This window comes from Pyxicephalus adspersus, chromosome 3 (assembly GCF_032062135.1).
Source record: "Pyxicephalus adspersus chromosome 3, UCB_Pads_2.0, whole genome shotgun sequence".
Classification (NCBI taxonomy): Eukaryota; Metazoa; Chordata; class Amphibia; order Anura; family Pyxicephalidae; genus Pyxicephalus; species Pyxicephalus adspersus.
In genome coordinates, this window is record NC_092860.1 from 38,355,008 (window position 1) to 38,377,997 (window position 22,990).

General features: G+C 36.7%; 1 protein-coding gene across 6 annotated transcripts in view; it reads right to left on the bottom strand.

Annotated features, from left to right (window-relative positions):
• The window catches only part of MPDZ (multiple PDZ domain crumbs cell polarity complex component), a 95,527-nt gene that overhangs the window by 48,151 nt on the left and 24,386 nt on the right, over window positions 1-22,990 (bottom strand). For 4 of the 6 annotated variants that reach the window (XM_072404284.1, XM_072404283.1, XM_072404282.1 and 1 more), the window contains exons 12-24: window positions 22,275-22,361; window positions 20,744-20,826; window positions 19,918-20,064; window positions 18,639-18,809; window positions 18,382-18,471; window positions 17,226-17,411; window positions 14,733-14,942; window positions 14,024-14,140; window positions 13,329-13,484; window positions 11,871-12,209; window positions 8,592-8,712; window positions 3,711-3,909; window positions 1,480-1,521 (exon numbers count right to left, since the gene is read on the bottom strand). In XM_072404284.1, the coding sequence (XP_072260385.1) occupies window positions 1,480-1,521; window positions 3,711-3,909; window positions 8,592-8,712; window positions 11,871-12,209; window positions 13,329-13,484; window positions 14,024-14,140; window positions 14,733-14,942; window positions 17,226-17,411; window positions 18,382-18,471; window positions 18,639-18,809; window positions 19,918-20,064; window positions 20,744-20,826; window positions 22,275-22,361 (1,948 nt within the window). The remainder of the gene's footprint in view (window positions 1-1,479; window positions 1,522-3,710; window positions 3,910-8,591; window positions 8,713-11,870; window positions 12,210-13,328; window positions 13,485-14,023; window positions 14,141-14,732; window positions 14,943-17,225; window positions 17,412-18,381; window positions 18,472-18,638; window positions 18,810-19,917; window positions 20,065-20,743; window positions 20,827-22,274; window positions 22,362-22,990) is intronic. The other 2 variants (XM_072404285.1, XM_072404281.1) reach the window with 1 other exon arrangement.

Here is a 22,990-nt window from a genome sequence, read left to right on the forward strand (position 1 = left end):
CCTCAAATGTAAAAAAGAAAACAAGTACACCATCCCATGCATGTGCGGAGGGAGATTGTTGCCTGTTTGCGCATGTGTTTTGTGAGTTTGGGCATCATCAAGAACCCTAAAGAAAGTGAATGGCAGTGTGGGACATAACAGGGAACGCCAGGAAGCCTGAAATGAAGAGAACACCGGATTCATTGGTTGCTGTAAATACATCAAATAAATGGTTTCAACAAAAAAAGTTTTTTTTCTTGTTGAAAAAATATTTTTTATTTTCATTTTTAATGAATGTACTCCTCTAAGTTTTTTTTAAATCTACATTCACACAGGTTGGCAAACAATAGATCTATACAGTGCAAGCAAAAAGAAATAAAGGTAGAGTAAAACGTGACTAGGATCATTCTGTAAGCAAAATTAGTTTCATAGTCTGCATCGTCAAGCTGAGAATATCTAACTTGCAGGTAGAAGCAGTGTCAAAACGGTTTGTATCTAAATGCAGTATTCATCTCAGTTTGTATAAATACTAATACTACATATTTCCTTTCTGAATTAATAGCTGTGCAAGAACAGAACGTTCTTCCAAAGTTCCTATTTTAAATGACAAATAGAAATTATGAGTATAACGTTACAAAATTGCTTCTGAATGTTCCAGCGTTTAGCAGTGCAGAATGCTGAAAGAAAAGCAGTAGCTTGGTATTGTCCTTCTGAATGGTAAAAAATACATTCTACCCCACTACAGGAACATTCCGAGGATTAAAATAAGCTCTTTGTGGCATACCTATAGAACAAAGTTCATTACTTTAACTAGTGTGTGTTATGTGAATGCAGAAAACAAAAACCCAAGGAAACAAGTTGGTTTGTTTTGCTTGGCGATAAGGTTGGACACAGCAGGTGACACGTTTTGATTTAGGAAATTAAATGAATGAAAATACAAACACCACCAAGGTCTTTTTCATTTTCTTTTCTGCAAATCAAAGCTGCATCTACCTCTCTCCAGCTGCAGATACTCAACAAGGAATGCAATTACTGCTTTCTTCAAGGAAAACAGTTTTAGGTGGGGAGGAAAGGATTACGAAAAGATAAAATAGGACATCTCCACATGCAAGAAACCCCCCAGAGCCTGCATTTACACAAACAGCACATGCAATGGATAAAGAGGAAGTGAAGCCGGGTTCTTAAAGGGTTAGTGGGACCATTACACAATGGAAGGCTTTCTAGAAATTGACTATGTAATGCTTTCATATTAAAGGAAACTAGGTAAAAAGAAAGGCATGCAGGGTGAGGTTAAAATATATGAAAATTAGGTCAAATCTAAGCACAGGATGACTATAACATTTGTTTGCGGAGAGAATAACATGTTACTTAATAATAATAAAAAGAAAAAAAAAAGCTGTTCTTTTATGACTCAAGATTTAGAAATGATTATTATGAAGAGTGAAGCAACTGAACAGAAGATGATAAGCCATGCGGAGCTTTTGAATCACCGATACTCACACATAAAATGGGGCCTGATCATCGGCAGGTGCGGGAGAAGATCTAGAATGGGAAGCATATGATGCAGCATCTTTTTACAATAGTGTTAACAAATGCCAAAGCCTCGCACTGCATGTTTGAAGCATACATATGTAGTTAAAAGTATGTGCAATTTTATTTTGTCTCCTTTTCCTCTAAAATCCTATCTCTCTTTCATCAACACCTCCCCCAGATAGCATCTGCTCTTTCTGTGTGTCTATAACCGTGATTATGAACAAGGATGGGGAAATGTTAACGCCATCCGTCTTTCTCTCCCTTGATCAGGAATTTATTCTTTAGGTGAGGGCAGGTGAATTCTATTTCAAACTGGTAATTATCTGACAGATGTTGGAAGCAGCTGCTGCAGTAGGCAAAGCCCTGGCTCTTATTCCAGCACAGATAGCAGAAGCTTCTGGCAAGGTGGATAGTGAAGTGGGACGACATGCATTCTGTGAGTGGCCGCACAGCTGGTTCTTAGTGCAAAACAACGCAAACCTGCAACCCTAGCCAGCTGTTTTAAAGCTTGTGATTCTCAAATTGCTCTATCCTTTCAAGGAAAAGGGAAAACCTGTGGTTTAACAAAAATGCCAATATGTTCATCTTGGAAGTTTCCCCATTTTCACTTACACAAGGTTGCTGTAAGGTCTGCAGAGTGTTGCAGTACTGTTTTGTTGAATACATTTTTTTCTTCTCTAGAACGCTTGAATGACAAAATAGGTCTAAACCCAACAATATGCTAGGGACAATTTGAAGAAAGATGAACAGAGCTTATACAAAAAAGGCAAATGTGCTCAAATGAATTGTATGCCGAGCCAGAGACAAACAGACTGTTTAGGAATTGCTATAGCTAAAAAAAAAACAATTGACAATATTAAATAATTACTAAACAAATGGATTGGATATATTTGGGATTAAAAACCTTTCTGATTCACGGAAAATGCTTTATCTCATATAACAATCTGGCCTTTAATAGTCCCGTAAGGAGATATGGAGACCAGTAACAACTAACATGTAAAGATCATCAACAAGCAGTTTAACAAAACTTGTAAATATTATAGTAAAGGTCCTTCACTATTTGGGTTTTTGCTCCACAGCAGACAGAATTAATTCTATACATTTAAGCACATTTTTGCACTACACACCCCAACCACCAACACTGACACACTCTGTTCTTTCCCTTCCCTTCATAACTGCCCGGCCATAGGGACTGATGTTGAAATTAATCGATTAATCACATGTAAAATGGGCAAGGTTAACACTTAGGTTAAACTTCCCTGTATATTTTAAACCTGGGACCAATGTTTTAAACCTGGCACCTAGCATGTAGTAATTACCAAGGTGAGAGACTTCACTTTGGGGTCATAATTTGGATTGGAGTGTCTGTTTTAATATGGCTTGCTAGTTTCCCATATTACTTTTTAATGTGTTGCAGGAGGGACAGTAAATTTTTGTTGAATCATCATCCATGCAAGGCATATTTTTTCTGGAATAAAATGCTGGTCGATACATGACAGGGTTATGTATGTTCTGAAGTTTATGTAGAAGCTTTTGTAATTTTATTTGTATACATGTTGTGATCCACTGTTGTGCTGCTACCCAAACAATGTAAAAATAATTACACTTGCACAGGTAATTTCTGTAGCAGTCTCTATGTATGTCACCCAATAGTTTAAGGTTATCCTAACCTCTTTTGTTTCAGTACATTCCAAAACATAAGACTAGACTGTAAAATTACTGGAAAGGCCAATTTTAAGCTAAGCATATTTATCTGGGACACATCTGTATGGCTAGATCCAATGCATATGTATGATATCAGAATATCAGGAAGGCTGACGACTACATAGCCCTTAGCCCCTGGCAAGCAGGATGAGTAGGAAGAACAGAAAGTATGAACCCGGTCTAGGGGAGATTACCGGGTTTTAGTGCAAAGATAAAGTTACACTTTAAAATTATATCTATTTCTAGAAAATGAATTGGAAAATCTATGCAATGAATAATATATACTAATTTATAGGGAGGGGATACAATGAATGTATTTAAAGCTAATGTGTGTTTTACTGTCATTTATCTACTAAAGGTTTGATAATAACAGACATGGCTGTGATATTTTTTTAAGTCTATCTATGTTGTTAAATTAGACTCCTACATATTTGGTACACTAAGCACAAGTAAACAACATCCTATTGCTTACTGGTAATAATTGGCTTTCTTACCTTAAATCGGGTCCAAGTAAAGAATGTCTGCGAAGCATGGCTCTTGCCTGGGCATTGGTAAGGTTTGCTGTAGACTCATTATTGATAGCCAAAATACAGTCTCCCACATGGATCCGACCATCCCGACTTATGGAGCCTCCATTTATAACACTGCGAACAATCATTCCTAGGCCATCTTTGTTGGCACTAACAGTCATGCCTGCCCAAAAAAAAAAAAAAAACGTAAAGTGTTTAATGGCTGAGAAACTGGTACACAGGACTGAAGTCTGAATCCTTCCTGGGCAACAACTATAGAATGCAAAACAAGAATAGCATGAAATGACTACCAGGATTTCACAAAAAAACAGTGGTGAAGCAAGAAGAATCCTTGCAATTCCCAGGAATGTAGAATACTGAAGACAGACTGGAAGACAAAGGACAACCTTGGTATTTCACTGGAACAGGAGGTGTGGGGAAATATTTTAGTGGGGAAAGTGCTGTTCCAGTAAAAACCTGCCTAACAAAAGCTCTCCATTCACTCTACATGGACTTCTTGATATATCTTACCATGTATCTGGGATAAAATCTCCCAATCAAGACACAATATTGAAAAGATGAAAAAGTTTAAACCATTCCCTGCTCACCGTAAAGCAAAATGTTGGCTTTAGATATACTTTAAATACCAATTCCATGCAGAAAAAGTCTGACAGTAAGTTATAATCAGAAGGTCTACTTAATGCACTAGGGTTTTTGCAGGTGAATGACAAGCAATGGGTTTGCTCGAAAACAGCGAAACTACCAAGAATTCTCAGATCAAAGCAACCAAAGGTTGAGGTGGATTAACAGAAGCAACTGATCAAAAAATGGAAACTTGCAGTGGTATGCTGTGCTTTCTTTAAACATCTCACTTTTCAATTTTAATACACTCAAATTTTACCAATAAAGCATAACTACTCAAGTATAAATCATGATTTATTTTAACCTGAAAAAGCTATTAGAAAAAGAATTTTGGTTTTTACTAGACATCACACCAGTAGATGTCGCTGTGTTCTCATGTAAGATGTGTAACAAACTTTTGCCATCTTAGACATCTGAAATTTTGTTATAGACTTCACAGAAAGATAGTATCATTTACTGGTGGCCAAAAGTAATGCATATAGATATGTTAAAAGCAAGTGACCCAGCCAAACCAATACAAAAGTATAAAATACTTTAACCTTTAGAAATGGGGAAAAAAAGAACAGACTGAGAGCATAAGGTTTTCATTTCTTTCCCTTTTAAATAGTTTTAAAAATAACACACCATGGATGAATGTATTCATGATAACTTTATTGGCATTACTGTGTTATTGGATTACTGTTTTGAATTTTAGCAGTGATGGCCACATGTTGTGCTCTAGGTTTATATCCGAGTCAATGTAGTTTTCTTGTTTTTTCAGATAAAAGTAGACAACACAGTTTATATTCATGCATAAACAGTATCTATATTTTGCAGTAAATATTCAAACTTAATTGCAATGCAGTAACTTTGGTAAAAAGGTACTGTTATATTGTTTTTAAGTAGTTCAATCATTTTATTGAGTTACATATTTTTTTTTACTTGTTTATTTTAATGGTCTTTTTTTTCAACTTGAATATGTATCTATGTTACACAGCCCTATCTACAAAAGGCTCCAAATGGGCATAGTAATAGTAACTGATCCATGAAAAAATATGATACTCCTAGTCCATTACACACAACACACATTGTCTAACCAGTTACTATGAATAGCACCACCTGAGTTACAACTGAGATGGTTCAAAATCTACTTTGTATCTATGTCCTTCAATTTATTTGACTGTGATCTCAAGAAATGCTGAGTGCTAAATTTCAATATAAAATAATCACAGGATGCTATCATTATAACCAGTAAAATGTCACCTCTATTGTAATTTAACACTGAGGTGGCAATATCTATTATAAATAACCTGCAACTTTGTTTGAACTTAAAAGTTAATAAAAAGGCTGGGCCTGAAATGATGAAAAGCAGAACAGACTACCCAATGCGTTAATTATTAACACACTCATAAGCTGCTAAAATAGTACAACATCTGCTGGTGTCTTTGATCTCCCATATGCAATGGATAATTGGACACTGTTCCACAGCAGTCGATCCATGTAAACAGATATGATTTTAAGATGCTTGGTAACATTTGTTTTCTAGGAGAAATTAGTTTACTGGCCACTAGTTAGAAACATTCACTAGAACACAACCTTATATAGGAATGGATACCACAAAATATGTTACAATATAATAATGTATTTATAAATAATAATGTATTTCACTAATCAAAGTCCAAAAAGTTATAAGTTTTCCCTGCATAACACTGGTTCACTTTATTTACTAACATTAGGCTTCTTCTAAGCTTTCTTTAGCACTAAAAGATGATATCTATACACGATTTTTAAAGCATCGAATTCAAAGTCAGTAGTAAAACTACTGACAGACAGAGCAGTTTTTCCAAATTTTATTACGATATAAGAAATAGAGATGTTAAGAAACTGATACTACAAAATATATTTTAAAGTAATGTGAACATTTTAATTAAGTAAGACTTAATTAATTTAAACATCTCTTTTAAGATGATTTTTAACATTTTGTCCGTGCTTAATTGTGTGTTAGTCCCACATCTTTCTGTTCCAGCATACATTAGGCAACATCAAACCTCATAAATAATATTTACACTGATCAGCAAAACATTAAAACCACTGACAGGTGAAGTTAATAATATTATCATCTTGTTACTGTGCCACCTGTCAATGGGATGGGATATATTAGGCACCAAGTCAACAGTCAGTTCTTGAAGGTGATTTGTTAGAAGCTGACAAATGTGTAAATTGATCTGAGCTACGTTGCCAAGGACCAAACTGTAATGACACGATGACTAGGTCAAAGCATCTCCAAAGTGGGAGGTCTGGTGGGATGTTCCCAGTATTAAATAGGTAATACCTACTAAAGGTTGTTCAAGGAAAGAAAAGTGGAAAACCAGAGTTAAGGTCATGGGAGTCCCAAGGTTTACTGATGTGCATCGGGGAAAGGAGAAGACTGAAGAGAACAATCTGTGGAATTGTTTAAATCCCACAGAGGAACAACTGTAGCAGAAATATTGAAAAACTAAATGCCTCTGAGGGAAGAATGTTGGAACAGAACCAGAACTGACATGGCATGCAGAACTGACCCAGCAGTTTAGGCTCTGCAACTAGGTTATAATTGTACAAAAATGGTGTATACAAACTTTTGATAACATGGTGTATTCTATGGACTGATTGTTACATAGTTACATAGTAGGTTAGGTTGAAAAAAGACATAAGTCCATCATGTTCAACCACTAGGGAAATAAACATATCCCAGACATAAAACCCTATAAGACGTAGTTGGTCCAGAGGAAGGCAAAAAAAAAACCCTGGTACAATGCGCTTCAACAGGGGAAAAAAATCCTTCCTGATTCCATGAGGCAATCGGATGTTCCCTGGATCACAAGTCTCTGTTATCTTTACTTTAAAGCCTTAATACCCAGTTATATTATGTGCTTCTAGAAAAACATCCAGCTTTTTCTTAAAGCAATCTATAGTAGTTGCTGAAACTACATCCTGAGGGAGCCGATTCTACATTTTCACAGACCTTACAGTGAAGAATCCCTTCCTTATCCTGAGCTTAAACTTCTTTTCCTCCAGACGCAAAGAGTGCCCTTTTGTTCTTTGTAATGATCTCAAAGTGACTTAATGGGGATGAGAGTTCTCTATATGGACCGTTTATATATTTATACAGGGTGATCATATCCCCCCCTTAAACGTCTCTTCTCAAGGGAGAATAGATTCAGTTCAGCTAATCTCTCCTCATAGCTGAGCTCCTCCATTCCTTTTATTAATTTAATTGCCCTTCTCTGCACTCTCTCCAATTCCACAATGTCCTTATAGTGAACTGGTGGCCAAAACTGGACCGCATATTCCAGATGTGGTCTGACCAACGCTTTGTACAGGGGCAGGATAATGTCTCCATCTCTGTAGTCTATTCCTCAATATACGTTTAATAATAGAATTGGACACAAAGCAAACTAGCTAAAATCCACCCATTACACACCCTGGTGTGCTGAAGATATTCCTAAATCCAAGTTTATGTGTAATTGTAATTTTTGGGGAATTGTCCAAAATCAAATATTTCTGGTTGTATGTTGTTCACTTCATATACCATTTACCTACCCTAAATCCTGAAATATCTTGGTGGTATTTGGTACTGGCTGTAGTTTTAGTCACCATCACAATAGTTAAAACCTTTTGAAAGCTCCTTTTTTTTTTACCACACAAGGAAAGTCACCTTCTAAACTGGAAACATTGTAAACATGCAATAATTTCACCGTGGAAAAACCTGATAAAATCCCCTATACATCCTTATCTTATGCCTCTATATTGCCCAGCAAATGACTTTTGGTTGTTCTGTGCCACAATTTTCCCATATACCAACAATTTCTGAGGGTGCCAGTTAACCTGATTGCATGTTTTATTGAAGTTTGGGGGAAACCAAAGAGCCCAAAGGAAACCCGCAAACATAAGAAGATCATGCAAACTCCTTGCACAGGCAAACGTTGCTAGCCAGTAGGCTATCCGAGCCACCCCAATGCTCTTCTCCTTTAAGCCAAACACACTGGAAAAACAAAACATTTAGGGTTTGAGCTTTGTGGGATTAAATTGACGTTCAGCAACTAATAAACTAAAGCAAGAGTTAACAGGTTAAAATAGAGCTTGTGTTCTTTTGTCTACCCCAGACAGCATTTTTCTCAATGTACATTGTTGATTATACAAAAAAACACAATAAAACATGAAAATGTATTAATAAAATAATAACTTTGATGCCAGTGTACCAACCTAAGCTGTAGTTGCCTCTGATAATGGTGATTGTTTTCTCAAATTTGCTTTTAGGTACTGTTGTGGGAGCACACTCCTCATTTGTTTGATAATACTGTTTTCCAGTTGAATGTCCTTCAGCCTGTTATACAAAGACATAACACTAATTGTAGGTTGACTTTAATAACATCAATAAATGAAATGGGAAACATTCAGGAACATTATGAATTAGAAATTGGATATTGTGTGTCCATTTCATAATGGAGGATTATTAATGTAATCAAACATAAAACCACATGAAAAAGAAAAACACAAACAAAACCAAATGGGTATAGAAGTCAACTGTGATTCTACTTCAATGGGAAAACTCTACAATTACTAAATTAGGTTTATGAAAGTAACAAAACATATTACGATTTATTACCATTAAAAAGTAACCTTTTAGTTCAGTTTCAGTGTAAACTTAAAAGGTTGCCATTGAAATCGAAAAACAATGCTACTCACAGTGTAAAGAAAGCACCCCTGGAATGTAACTGCTTTCTATAAGGCTTTTCTTTTATTACAACCTTGGGACGGATTATTCATACTTAGTAACTCTGTATGTTTATAATGTCAAGCAATATAGCAAAAAAGCAAAGGAAAACTAAACAAGTAATATATTTTGGCGTATTAGTCTTTAGGTGCGGTGGCTGCATTACTTTTATTTTTTTCCACACAAATTACATTTCCTGCAAGTACAGAAAATACTGATCTTGCCAGAAATACAGTGTATTTGTATCTCCATGTGAGCCTAACATTTTTATTTTCTTTAACCCCGTGAGCGGTAACCCAGAGTGTAGCTCGGGGTAAAAAAAGACTGCTAAAAGCGGTAACCTTGAGCCACACTCGGGGGAGCTAAAAACATAAAAAATAAAGACTTGCCGATCATATCTCATCCTAGGGCTGCGTTCTCTTCCTCCGTTCTGTCCCTCGGAAGTTCCCGGTGACATTGCTGCATGCAGGAGCGTGGCGGGAATTTCAAATAATTTTGTATTGAATATATATATATATAATGATAATATACCGTATTTTTCGGACTATAAGACGCACTTTTTCTTCCCCAAAACTGGGGGGGAAAAGTGGGTGCGTCTTATACACCGAATACATGTTAAATATACCGGTAATTAAAAAAAATCATACTCACCCGATACCGCGATCCCGCGATGCTGTGGGCTTCTTCTTCTCCTCGCTCTCCTCCTGGCTGCAGCGCGTGTCTCCTCCTCCTCTGAGCGAGGAGAAGCCGACACGCATGCCCCCGCGATCCCATAAGCAGGCTGATCCAGCCTGCTTATGGGATCGCGGGGGTATGCATGTCGGCTTCTCCTCTCTCAGAGGAGGAGACACGCGCTGCAGCCGGGAGGAGAGCCAGGAGAAGCCGACACCCGTGCCCCCGCGATCTCATAAGCAGGCTGGATCAGCCTGCTTACGGGATCGCGAGGGCACGGGTGCTGGCTTCTCCTGGCTCTCCTCCCGACTGCAGCGCGTGTCCCCTCCTCCTCCTCTGAGCGAGGAGAAGCCGGCACCCGTGCCCTCGCGATCCGGTAAGCAGGCTGGATCAGCCTGCTTATGGGATCGCTGGGGTATGCGTGTCGGCTTCTCCTCACTCAGAGGAGGAGGGGACACGCGCTGCAGCCAGGAGGAGAGCGAGGAGAAGAAGAAGCCCACAGCATCGCGGGATCGCGGTATCGGGTGAGTATGATTTTTTTGGCACAGGGTGATCAGAAGGGGATACATTGTGTCAATGTATCCCCTTCTAATCACTCTGTGTCAATGTATCCCCTTCTGATCACTCTGTGTCAGAGTGATTAGAAGGGGATACATTGACACAGAGTGATTTTTTAGTATTTTGTTCAGAATCTTTTTTTTCTAGGTTTTTCTCCTTTAAAATTGGGTGCGTCTTATAGGCCGGAGCGTCTTATAGTCCGAAAAATACGGTATATATATATATATATATATATATATATATATGCTACTGTACAGTTATATTACAGGTTTCAGTATTTTTGATTTATTTATGCACCCTTGTTTTAACAGATTTTTTTTGTATTTAATGTTTATTGTTATATTTATTACATTTATTAAATATTGGACATATTTCAGTGATTAATGCCTAAGAATTGCAGGTCTACAATGTAAAATAAATTTTTTAGACATAAAAATCTGGACAGAAATGAACCGTCCAGAAGGTTAAAGTACAAAAACCATAAGCCCTTATGTCATGAAAATGAACAAAGGCAGACATGTCCTGACTGGGAAAGAAACATCCACGTTAGTGTGTCAATTATAATAAAAAAAAAATTTGAGTAGGAAACTTGAATTAGGTGAAAAGGATGTAGGCTATGTATACACACTAAACAAACTTCTCAGGTGATAATCTAGCATGTGAACTGTTGTCCCCTAAATGATATTCACCAATCTGTCCCGACAGATCAATGAAAAACCAACCAAGGACGTTCATTGTACATCCCTATGAAGGAGGACACAAAGAACAGAACAGCATTATGTGTACAGTGCTCATTCATTCTAGTGTGAAAGATTGTTTCCAGTAACATTAATCTAACGTGTGTACATAGACTACTAATGGTCTTGTTATAGGCAAAAGGCTGCCCTACCTATATTCTACATACCCATTGCTAGGAAGTTCAATAACTAGAAGAGGGCTTGTAGCTTGGACTTGTTTTGTAAAAGATAAACTTGCATTCAAGTTATCTAGTGGAAAAGTGTCCAATGTCCTAACAGTTCCCAGAACTCAAGGAAACTCACCCTGCAATCATTCAAATCCCTAGTGTGAGAGAAGTGGGGGAATCCTGACAAGGTGACTGACAGTGGGGGATTTAACAAAAAGTGACAGGGTCTCTTTAAGGTTTATTGCCATACAGCCACATGCACAGATGTGGGAACTATTTCTATCCATACATTTTTAAGGTTTAACTGTGACATACAACATATCCCTGCATGGCAGGGCAGTAGGGCTAATTTTTTTCAATAGTTATTAATTACAAAACTCTTTTTAAACCCTAACCTATGACTGAGCAGTTAAAGGAGAAATAGCAGACTAAATAGCTTGTCTCTGCATTGAAGTACAACTTCTTGGTTCCTCCTGCTTCTCTTTTCCCAAATAAATGATTGAGAAGAAGTACATTCAGGTACTAAAACTGCTTGCATAAAAATGTATTTATTAATGTATGGCTGACTGCAGAGATATATTAGTTTGTGTGTTTTCTATCAGCTTGTAGTTCAGCTTTACCCAATCCTGTTTACCTTTGAAATAGAGGGAGGAATATCTGTTGAAGAATCAGCTCCATGAGTCTTTAATGGCATCCATGAATTAGTTGACGTGCTTTCTATCTGCTTGCTGAAAGTAACCAATTCTGAGTTATCCTTTGAGTCATGGGAAGCAATATTATCATTGTAATCCGTTAGCTTAGCATCTTCAGTCTGGTCAAGATTTAGGTTGTAGAAGTCCATGGTAGGCAACTTAAAATCTAAAACTGGTGTTGAGGTAGCCCACAGCTCATTTGGGGTTGTTGTTTTGAGAAAAGGTAACCTTTCAGCATCATATGAAGAGTGAAGAGAGTCATCTTCTTCCTTAGACACCACCTACATAAATATCTCTCATTAATGGGAAAGGAACAGGCAACATGCTAACAGAGCAATAGTACAGTAAATAATTTTTCGTAGATGGTACTGCTTACAAACGTACCTATAGATATTAAAGGTGCTTGGATATAGGCATCCATGTTTAAAGGTATGGAAGATTCAGAAAAATAGGGTCTTTTCAAATATAGAATTTTTCAGAAAAGACAAAAGCAATCATGACATTGGCTGCAACCCCATGTAAAAGATGGAGAAAGGTGTGCCAATGCAGCAGCCGGTCATTAGATCCAGATTATGGGCACATTTGCTAGAGAATGATATAGCTTCAACTAAAATATTTCAATTCATAGGATATACAGACTGCTCAAGTTCCAAGCCAAGGTCGGAATATTTTAAAAAGTTGGGACTACTTTGGGACTACCTGACCACCACTTATCACTTTTTCCCTAACCACTATCACTCTAATCCTTTCAACAGAGATCCCATGATGATGTAAAGAGCACTGAAGGGATTCCATTGCAAACAATTCTTTGGTATTTCAGCTTTTTTATACTCTTATTTTTTTAAAGCAGTTATAGGAGACTATAAATCTATTTGTACAATACTATTTGATTATAGCTCCCCTTTATTCCATTAAAAAGTCATATAAGCTGTCATTGCCTCAAAGTGGCACTCAAGCATTTGATATTTTACTGTATACTTTAAAACTTTGAATTCTTACTCTGCATGTTGAAGTGCTAGAAGTGCTAAAAATTTGACTAAATAGGGAGCAAAGTTTTTTGTAGTTCTAAGTGTGAAAAGATCCTTTATAGTACTATAAATTTCCAAACAATTTATTATTGTTATTATTATTATCCTTTATTTATTTAGTGCCAACATCATTTTCAGCACTTTACAAAGTCCATAGTCATGTCACTAACTGTTCCACAATAAACTTGAACAGCTCTTTCTTAATGGAAACCAGAACAGGTGCATAGGTGCTGACTTCTGAATAAAAAAGTACAGTGCACAAATCTATCATGGTCATAGACACATACAAATGTTCATCTAAAATATTTGTTTGGGATTTTATTAATACTGCAGGTAAAACCAATCAGTCACACGCAACAATAATTCAGTTACCTGGAGAGAACAATCAGATAAACCTCTAAGGAGATCTTCATTACAAGGACTACCATGCAAAGCTACCAAGGAAGCCTGGAGTAAGCTGTCATTATTGTGAGTAAAGCGTGATTCCATACTGCATTCCCCTGTTAAGTCAGCATCTGTGGTCTCAACCTGCAAAGGCAGATCATTAAAATGGTTAATTTACGGTGTGATACAATTAATCCATAATTATGATTATTATTATTGTGACAAAAAAAAACAAGAAATGTGAGAATGGAAATTCTTATGATGCAGTTGTTGACTCTGTTGTTTAGCAAAGTCTAGCTTTACATTCTTCCAGAACTTAAAATCCATGTTCAGAGAATAAGGATAACAACCCTATGATGTTCACTAGTACACAATAGAAATTATCATGTTTCTATCCACACAAGCTTAATTGTATCATCCTGTACAGTATGATTTTTAAGATATATATATATATATATATATATATATATATACACACATATACATATACACACACACACACAATACTTTCATATCCTAGAATGTTAACATATATTAGGATAATTATTTCAAGTTATACAAGCTCTGCATCATCATTCTGACATGCAAATTAGTTGTGAAAACATGGAATTAAATTAAAGAAATGCAAAGTCACTAAAACTTTTTTTTTTTTAAAATGTTTTTAGAAAGTTGCTGGCACTAACCATAGCTAGTTCAGCATGGAAAAGAGGAGCATCATTGGGCCCTTCCTCATCATATGAATGTGCAGAGTAGAAAAGAGAGTCATCCTTAGCAGAGATATACCCTTCTTCTGGTGACAGCTGCAGAAACAAGGAGTCCCATTTGGACTTGGTTAAACATCAGCATAGAAAGGAAAAGCATGCAAGTGGAAGGTTGAGGAAGCATTCAAAGCAGCTCTGAACACCAAACATATTATGCAGACCAGTTAGACAATTACAAATTTTAGTTATGTTTCTTGAATGACAAATCATAGTTTGTAAACTACTATATGATAAAAACAAAACAGATAAGAAACAAAAAAAATAATCTGTCCAGTTAGCAATGTGGGAAATGTCAGTACGGTTTTGTTCTAGGTCAATGACTCAACTACTTAAAGAAGGATAACAACCTCATAGCTTTCACCTTCAAAATAAATCCACATCAGCAGAATTTATATTACTACAACATAACTTTAGAAAAAAACATTTATTGATTCATAGGTGAGTGAGAAACCTATTATAGAAACTTTAACAAGCAAGTGACATTGGGACACCAATGAAAACCAAAGCATCCTTATAAAGGAACTAATAAAGCATTATAACCATAAAAATAAACACTGATCCCACTGTACAAAAAAAAAAGAACAAAAACAACCAAGACACACATAAAGAGATAACATAAACATTTTCTTACAGGCAAAGGTTTTGCAACTCCAATCCTAACTTGTCCAACTGGGGCACCTTTAAGAGCCTGAACTGCCTCCTCTAAGCTGGCATGCTCCAAGTTAATCGAATTGACAAACATCAAGCGGTCACCAGGCAAAAGTCGTCCATCTTGTTCCGCAACACCTCCAGGGACCAAGGAGCGAATTACTATGACAGTGCTTGCTGGATCAATTGGATCCTAAAGAAACACATTCAAGTAATGAGTATTTACCAACTTTAAAAACAAAACAAAAGTGTACCTAATATTTAAAATAAGATTTCTTTTTTCTTGAAATGCCCTGTTATATGGCACAATTTTAGGTGAATGCCTATTCAGTTTTAAAAGAACTACACATCCTTTACAGATTCCAGAAACCAATCTGTGGATGATACTGCTTTAGCCTCCTGGACATTTTCAGCACAGTAAGAACGGTATTAGTAAGCATGGAACATGCCAAGGAAACAGGTTTACAGAGTTCTTCTTGCAAGCAAGGAGATTGTGTTCAGGTTTTTTGGGTCCATATATTAAAAAGTGCCCAATAAATCATGTTCTTTTATGCATAAATGTTTCCCCCCAAAATGTACTTTATCTTTTTAAATAGTATTAAGCCATGTGTGTTCCCAGACAACATTGTTATCCAACATTTTTTTATCCTGGGGTTAAGTAAATCAATATCAAACTGAGTAGCCTGAGCATCCCGTCTAGAAGACAGCAGGTAAACAAAAATGATAATGAAATTGAACATCCAACCAATCTAATCCAGTAGCCTACAAAGTTTTTTTTAGGAAACCTGTATGTGTTCCAATGTATGAAAACAGAAAAAGCTCAAAATGCTGTGCCAGCTGTAATTGGATGGGCACAGTAGAAACCAAGCTGCTGGGATTTTTCCAGCTCAATTTAGTATTCCAGTAGCAATTAAAAAAAAATCTATAAACCATGGACATCTTTTGTTTATAATAGTGGTCTAGAAAACACAAGCAATTTTCAAAAAAAGATAACTACTATTTAAAAAAAGAATAGAGTCGAAGAAAAAAAAAAAAAAACATATAGGAGATATATTGTTTAGGAGGGGAGGCTTAATACTAGTTAAGGTTTTAGACAAGACTGACATAGGTAGTTTTTGAAAATAAAACATTTATTAAAAATTGTGTATAAAATAACCCAAATACAGTGCCATTAAAAACAATATGCCTCTGTCATTCTCTGTTTATCAAGTGGAGATAGGCTGGCATAATATGTGCCCTCTTTGGGGTACTCACATTGAGGTCATCTATACCAGTGGTCGCCAACCTTTTCAGTCCCACGAACCACTAAAATTACCAGCTCCTGACCGCACATGCGCAGGGAACCGGGTGTCAATCGAAGAGGGAGAAACCTCCCCATTGTGAGGTCATTGTGACATAATCCTGCCCACTATCCCATCACAGATCTTAGCCTGTGATAGGAGAGTGGGTGGGTTGTGTCCAGGGACAATGCCCGCCCACTTCCCTGAGCCTGGGATTTGTACGGGGGACATGGTCCGCGGCTCTGGCCGTTGCACCTGCCAGCTGGGTCCTTCTCTTGACCCCGCTCGAAGGTGCACCAGCCAGAGCTACGGAGCACCAAAAGTTTCTTGCGGACCACTTCTGATCTATACAACAGTAATACAATGATTCTTTCCCCTGCCAGATATGAGGTTCATCAAAAACTCGCTTACTTTCTGAAGAAGCATAGAAGGAAGGTGTCTGCATTGTCAATAAAAGGTTACAAAGATATATATATATATTCTTACAGCCGTTTATTTAGTACTAAGCATGTTTTAATGAGCATTACAGCTTTAACGTAACTTTGTCTTTACAAAAAATTCTGTAAAGAATAAATTACATGCAGCAAAAAGTGATTGTGTAGCCCTAAACCCTTCTACTTTAGCAAAATCCTAGGTTAGTCTACTTACCAAAGCCCTAACACTTCAGGGTAACGTATCAGACACTGCTGCTCTATCCATCCCCCACCACACACACACAAATGTATATTTCTATTTGGGGCCAATCACTACAATGGGTTGTGTTAACACAGGCTGTGCATGGTTGAAGGACCTGGGATTTAGCCATAGTGGCATAGTTTTGGAAGCTGCAGCTTGCGCATTACCTTTATACCTGATAGGTACAAGACATTTTCTGTTGGGTAAAATACAGGAAAGCTTCAGATTAGCCAGTCACCAGCTGCAGTGTTGTTAGCTGCAATAGCTTATTGGCTTCTGCAATGTTACCAACCCTCAATTAAAAAAAAAAAAAATTATGAGATCCATAAAAAAACAAAAACAATAAAAATAATCTGCAGGAAAAATAAAGGTCAATACATTACAAAGTCCAAATGTAGTTAGCTATATAGAAATGATATCAAATTATTTTCTCCTTGAATCAACATCAATTTGTTAGCAACTTTTCCGCTCAAATCCCTGAAGGGTTTGAGGTTTATTATGCAACATAAAACAAAACAAACCTGGTAATCCAAAATACTGAAACCAAGACCAAGGCTTCCCTTTTCCAGTGCAATGGTTTGAATCTCGGTCTCCCACATTGCCAGCGGTGAGCCTTGTGTATCTTCCATGCTTGGACTATCGTCACCTGCTTCCACATTCAAGTCATCGGTCTCAGAGGAGCCAATAGTGCCAAAGTCAATATGATGCTAAAATCAGAAAGTTTTAGAACCAGTACAATTTGTTGTATAACCATAGCATTAAACAATAACAATAAAACAGACTGACAAGAATATATTCCATAAAGCCATTTATGCTCCTGAAATTACAAAAAGAAAACCACTCTGGGGTTACATTGTTGTAATCTTACTAGGATTTCTCATTATAAAAGAGCTGTGCCTGGACATAGGCTTTGATTGCACTGAAATTTCAGTGTCACCCTTTAGTGAGCCTCTTTTTCACATGTGCATTTTTCTGCATGCGTACAGCAAGTAACATTTTTAAAATAATAATTCAATTATATAAACACTCAACCAGTATACCATTCACAAAATTCTACATTTCTTGTCATCTTAGCAGTTAACATACTGTATATAGTGTTGTTAACAGCATTCTAAAATGTTTGTAGAGGCAGCTAACAGGAAAAAGGATCGGCAGAGTTCCTACTAACGTAGGCATGCCCCCAGAACTACATCTCTCAAGAGTCCTTTCCCTACAGACAGTATGTGGGAAGGCTCTTGGGTGTCAGGACAGTAACACTGGTGTACTAGAAAATAAAACAGTGTATTCTTGCACAGAAATGAAACCATAAACTGCTAAACATTTGCATTAGCTCTAAGAAGAGCATAAATAAGAAGGAATTATGGAGAAAAGGAGAAGAGAGGTTCTGTATTGCAACATAGGAGGAATCAGTCAGGGCAAGAGGCACTGCCTAAAATTTCAGCAAAATCCATTGTGCCTAATGATTTTTTTGTAAAATCATTGGATATTTTTGAAACATTTTAAAACATGTAAAACAGTAACTGGTAAAAATTTTGCAGGATAATCATTAATTTTCCAGGTTGAGGTTTAATTTTTCCCTAGGCATAACCATGCAAGCTGTAGCAATCTCTGTGCTTAATTATGGTAGCCTTTATGTGTAGCTCACCAGACATCAAGTACATTAAACATTTGTATTACCTGCGATTCAGCAACAGTACTGGGAATTTCAGGTATATCATCTTGTACTTTCCAGAGGTCTGATAAGTGATTACTGGAGAAACTGTCATCCTGTAAATTGTAAAACACAAAATCACATGCTATAAACTATAAGACATTCGGGCTGGGGAGCCATATTTCAACTAAAAAAGGTGTTCAAGTCTCTATTTCACCTTGCTGTTTTTTTATAATATATATCAGAGACAGGTCGAATTTTTGAATAGTGTTTTTTTTAATACCTTTTCAATTAGCTGAATGTCATTCTCTGAAATGCACTGTTCATCATCATTAGAAGGACTATTAAACTGCTGGGCTGGTCGGCAGCACACCATGGTTACACCGATTGGCAGCTCCTTCAAGATGTTTACCACATCTTTATGACTCTGACCAAGTAGGGAGATCTCATTCACCTATATAAAGAAATATACAGAACGGTCAGACAGAAAAAAAAAAATTGTGCCACTTTACCCATAACCCAAGACCTGCTTTAGATCCAAGGATGTAGACCTTATCTAACACAATCATATTGACATTGATGGGCCACAACCACAAATTGTAAATTGTCCTGTAAAAAAAACCAAACAAACAAAACTTTGAAACAAAGCAAGCATGCTAAAGTTGTGTTTAGGAAAATAAAGTTGTCTGTATATTCAGCAGTAAAAAAAGAAATTTTCAGGAATTACAAGATAACTTAGATATGTGCTCTTTTCATGTTAAATAAAACGTTTATCTATACGTCAAACTTTAATGCAATAAAATGGGGGCAGGGGGTCTGCAACAGAGGGACTCTGGTCCTTTGCCTGTCTATGTTATCTGATGAGAATAAATATGACCAACTATGTTACAATCTGATCGTACAATATTTTTACAAAAACCATGTAGTGCAAAGGGGTGCTGAAACAATTTCAAATAAAATGTTTAAATATTATGAATATACTAAATCACTATGAACAATATCACTTTGTCTCTTAAACTGTCCTCCCCTACTCCTGTGTCTGACATTTGCAACCCCTATATAACGTACAAAGTTGTTAAATGTAAAAGCAAAACATTTAAAAATCATTATTTTAAATTTCCCACCTGGTCCCGCCTACCTGCCTAACAGTCCTGCCCTCGAGCAGATGACCGGTCGACATCTGTTTTCTCTGGCCTTGCGTATCCAACATTCACACACCAGAGATGCAGATGCCAGCCTGACATCGCAAGGTTACGAAGATGCCTGGCCGGCACCGCCAAGGAAGCAGATGCTGACCATTGCTGGAGGATGCCACGGACATCGCTGGAGCATGCCGCTGGAACGTGGGAACAAGGTAGGACTTTAAACCTCCCTGGAAATTCTACCCCCGGTGTGGCTCGGGGTTACCACACTTGGGAACACCACCAGGGAGGTTAATAATAATAGTGATATACACACTGGTGCTTGTAACTATATATTTGTATATATATATAGTTGTATAATATATATTTTGTATATATTAGTAATAGTATATTTGCATTTTTATTTCAGCTACATCTTACTTCCAGCAGCTCATCTCCACTGTACAGTTTTCCACTGCGTCCAACTGGACCTTCGGGTAATATAGATCTCAGGAAATGATGGCCCTCGGAAACTTCCAGACTTATCCCTAACCCGCTGCTTTCGCTAAACTTGTTTACCTGTGCGACCTGAACGAAAAAACAAACGCAAAGAATGATTAAAACTTTTTTAGAACAGGTATCAGTACAAGCTGTGTGAACTAGATGGAATATGTAGGGGTTCACGTTTCCATGACAACCTTTAGGTTGTGCTGTGTTTTGAGAACTCCTCTTAACACATTCCAACTGTCATCCCTGGAATGCAGAGATAAGAGAGGAAGAAAATATCGCAGAAGGGAAAAAATAATGTTGACATAATATTGCATGCTATATTTTTCTAAAATACAAGTTTAAAGTGATACAAACTGCACATCTACACACACAAATTTTGTGTGACTGTAAGAAAAGAACTGCTGACCGCTGGGAGAATTTGCAAATTGTGGGTCAAACTTTACAAAAGAAGTAACACAAAGCCACACTGCAAGGGGTATATAGTCTACATCAGTTTCTCCTAACCAGGGTTCCTCCAGAGGTTGCTGGGGGCAATCACAGGTCACCAATTACATTTTTCCCACTGACCAGAAATGTAGGAAAATTTGTTTTACTGACCACTATACTAATGTACTATGAACGTTGAATATTGGTAATAAAAGGAGAGGCTCACTGAAGACATGGAGGTTATTTCAAGGGGTTCCCCATGTTAAAAAGGTCAAGAAAGGACGGTATGATGATATATCACAACTAAAACTATAATCTAGAATAAACATACCACAACTTCATATTCTGATCCCATAATTCTTTGCCACCTATTCCTGAGTACATCTTCATCAATTGCAACAGAAAGAGATTCTTCTGAAAGGGGGAAAAAAAAGAGTCCAAATTCAAATTCCTTACCCAAGACAGGAATCTCTGAATTTATTTACCAATACATTCACAATACATGAGCACTATCTACTTGTAGTGCTGAGCTGGGCAACACTACAACCAAGGTCTGGCTGTATTACAAATGCAAGAACTATATTAAAAAATGCCAGTACAATGCAGAACCTTACAAAGTATTATGGCAGATATCATGGCCTCTGTGTTTTACAAGATGAGAACCATAATAGATTGTAAGCTCTACTGGACAGGGTCTCTTCCTCCTCCTGTGTCACTGTCTGTATCTGTCTGTCATTTGCAATCCCTATTTAATGTACAGAGTGTGTAACATGTTGGTCCTGTTTATTATCCTGTCTAACATGTTGGATCCTGTTTATTATTGTTAAAATTAATATTATTATTAATATTAATAAAGTAAAAACAGGAATACAAAAGAAAGACTACACAAAGAATAAATCTTGCATTTTCTTTCAAATCAGTAGTGTTTTTATAGCCCAGAAACCCCCTCTACCTACCTACCTACCTACAGGACCTTAAAGTTAAATGCTTATTTTATCATATGTTTCAACAACCTTGGGAAATTGCTCCTGTATGTATTAAACACTGTGCATTGAGTTTAGCATTAAGGTCCTATAAAATGTTAAAATGTAAAGAGGTTCTCCACAAATAAAGCCAAACTACCAACTATGTATGTCTGCTTATTGTTCCAAAGGACATGGGGGACAGTGCGGGAGCTTCTGTACATTTAGCCCAACCAAAGTTGACCTGTTACCTAAGGAGCTGTATGCTAGGCTTTGCTACAAAGATACGTTATGGGTATATAGTAGTTACAACGTCAATTAATCTGCCAGTACTTTTTAGGTCTGTGCAGTTATATTTGGAGAAGAACCTGCAACTTTTAAGTATTACTTTAAATGTATATTACAAAACTAGCCCTTTGAGAAAAGAAATTCTAATTACTATTCTAGAGAGGATTTAGTGGAACAATAACGGGAACACATTTGTATATGAAGGTCTCGCCACTATCATTAAATATATTTCCATATTTGCCATATGATGCAAATGCAGCAGTTTCTCATCATTGAAATTACTGCCAGCGGTTCTTTTGACAAAAAGCTCTCTGTTTTAACTTCTTTCAAATAATACATGTAGAGAAAAACAGGATTTTAACCATATTGTTGTTCTTTACTTATCACAATATCACAAAGAATTAACAGCAGCACATGCATTTTTTTTTCTTTAAAAAAATGCTCCAAACAAGGGTCATTTTTTAATACATTCTTTAAATAAATGAAAACTGTCAGATGCCACAATATAGTTGTGAAGATCTGAGGGACAGCTGGCCCACTTTATCACTGGCAGATTGTTGCAGTATGCTTTTCCCACACACAGTCCATGGAGCACTTTATGGAAACCAGTACCTGTTTGTATGCCTTTTCCTTTTGATGTAGGCTGTGAAACATTGCTGCTGCTCAATGACGATAATAGCTGAATTTTCTTAATGCTTTCTAAAAAAAAAAAAAAAAAAAAAAAAAAAAAAAAAGAGATGCACAGATTTTACACACAAATGAATTCAAACTATTTATGCAAACCAAAAGATAAAAATGTATCTAGGACTCTTCTGACCAACAACAAGTCTGCACAAATGGACGTCTTGCTTTCCTGACCTGCAGATCTGTTCTGTATCACAGACCCAAGAAAGCCTTGAAGCCAGTGGATCAACGTAACAGCTAGATAACCCAAATCTTTAGGAGTTCAACAATGGCGGCCTATTTATTTCCCTCATTAAAGGTTACATTTAAAACAGAAGACTGAAAACAAATAGTGCAAACTATTTTTTTCTATTGCAAATAAAGAAAAAAGCAATCCACCAATATAAATCAAAACAGACTTTTTCATAAACAACCCCCATTCCAAGCCATTCTTTTTGGTTGTAACATGAGTAAGCTAAAGGAAAAGCCATAGATTTTTCTAAGTATCATTTTTTACAAGCCGAAGTGTAAAAATAAACCATAGAAAAATAAACTCCCTAAATTATTTTGGCTACACATACCATATACCACAACTGTTTATAAAAAGTGTTGTAAATTAGTACAAAACTCCGTTTATATTTACAACTAATAAAAATGTGCACATT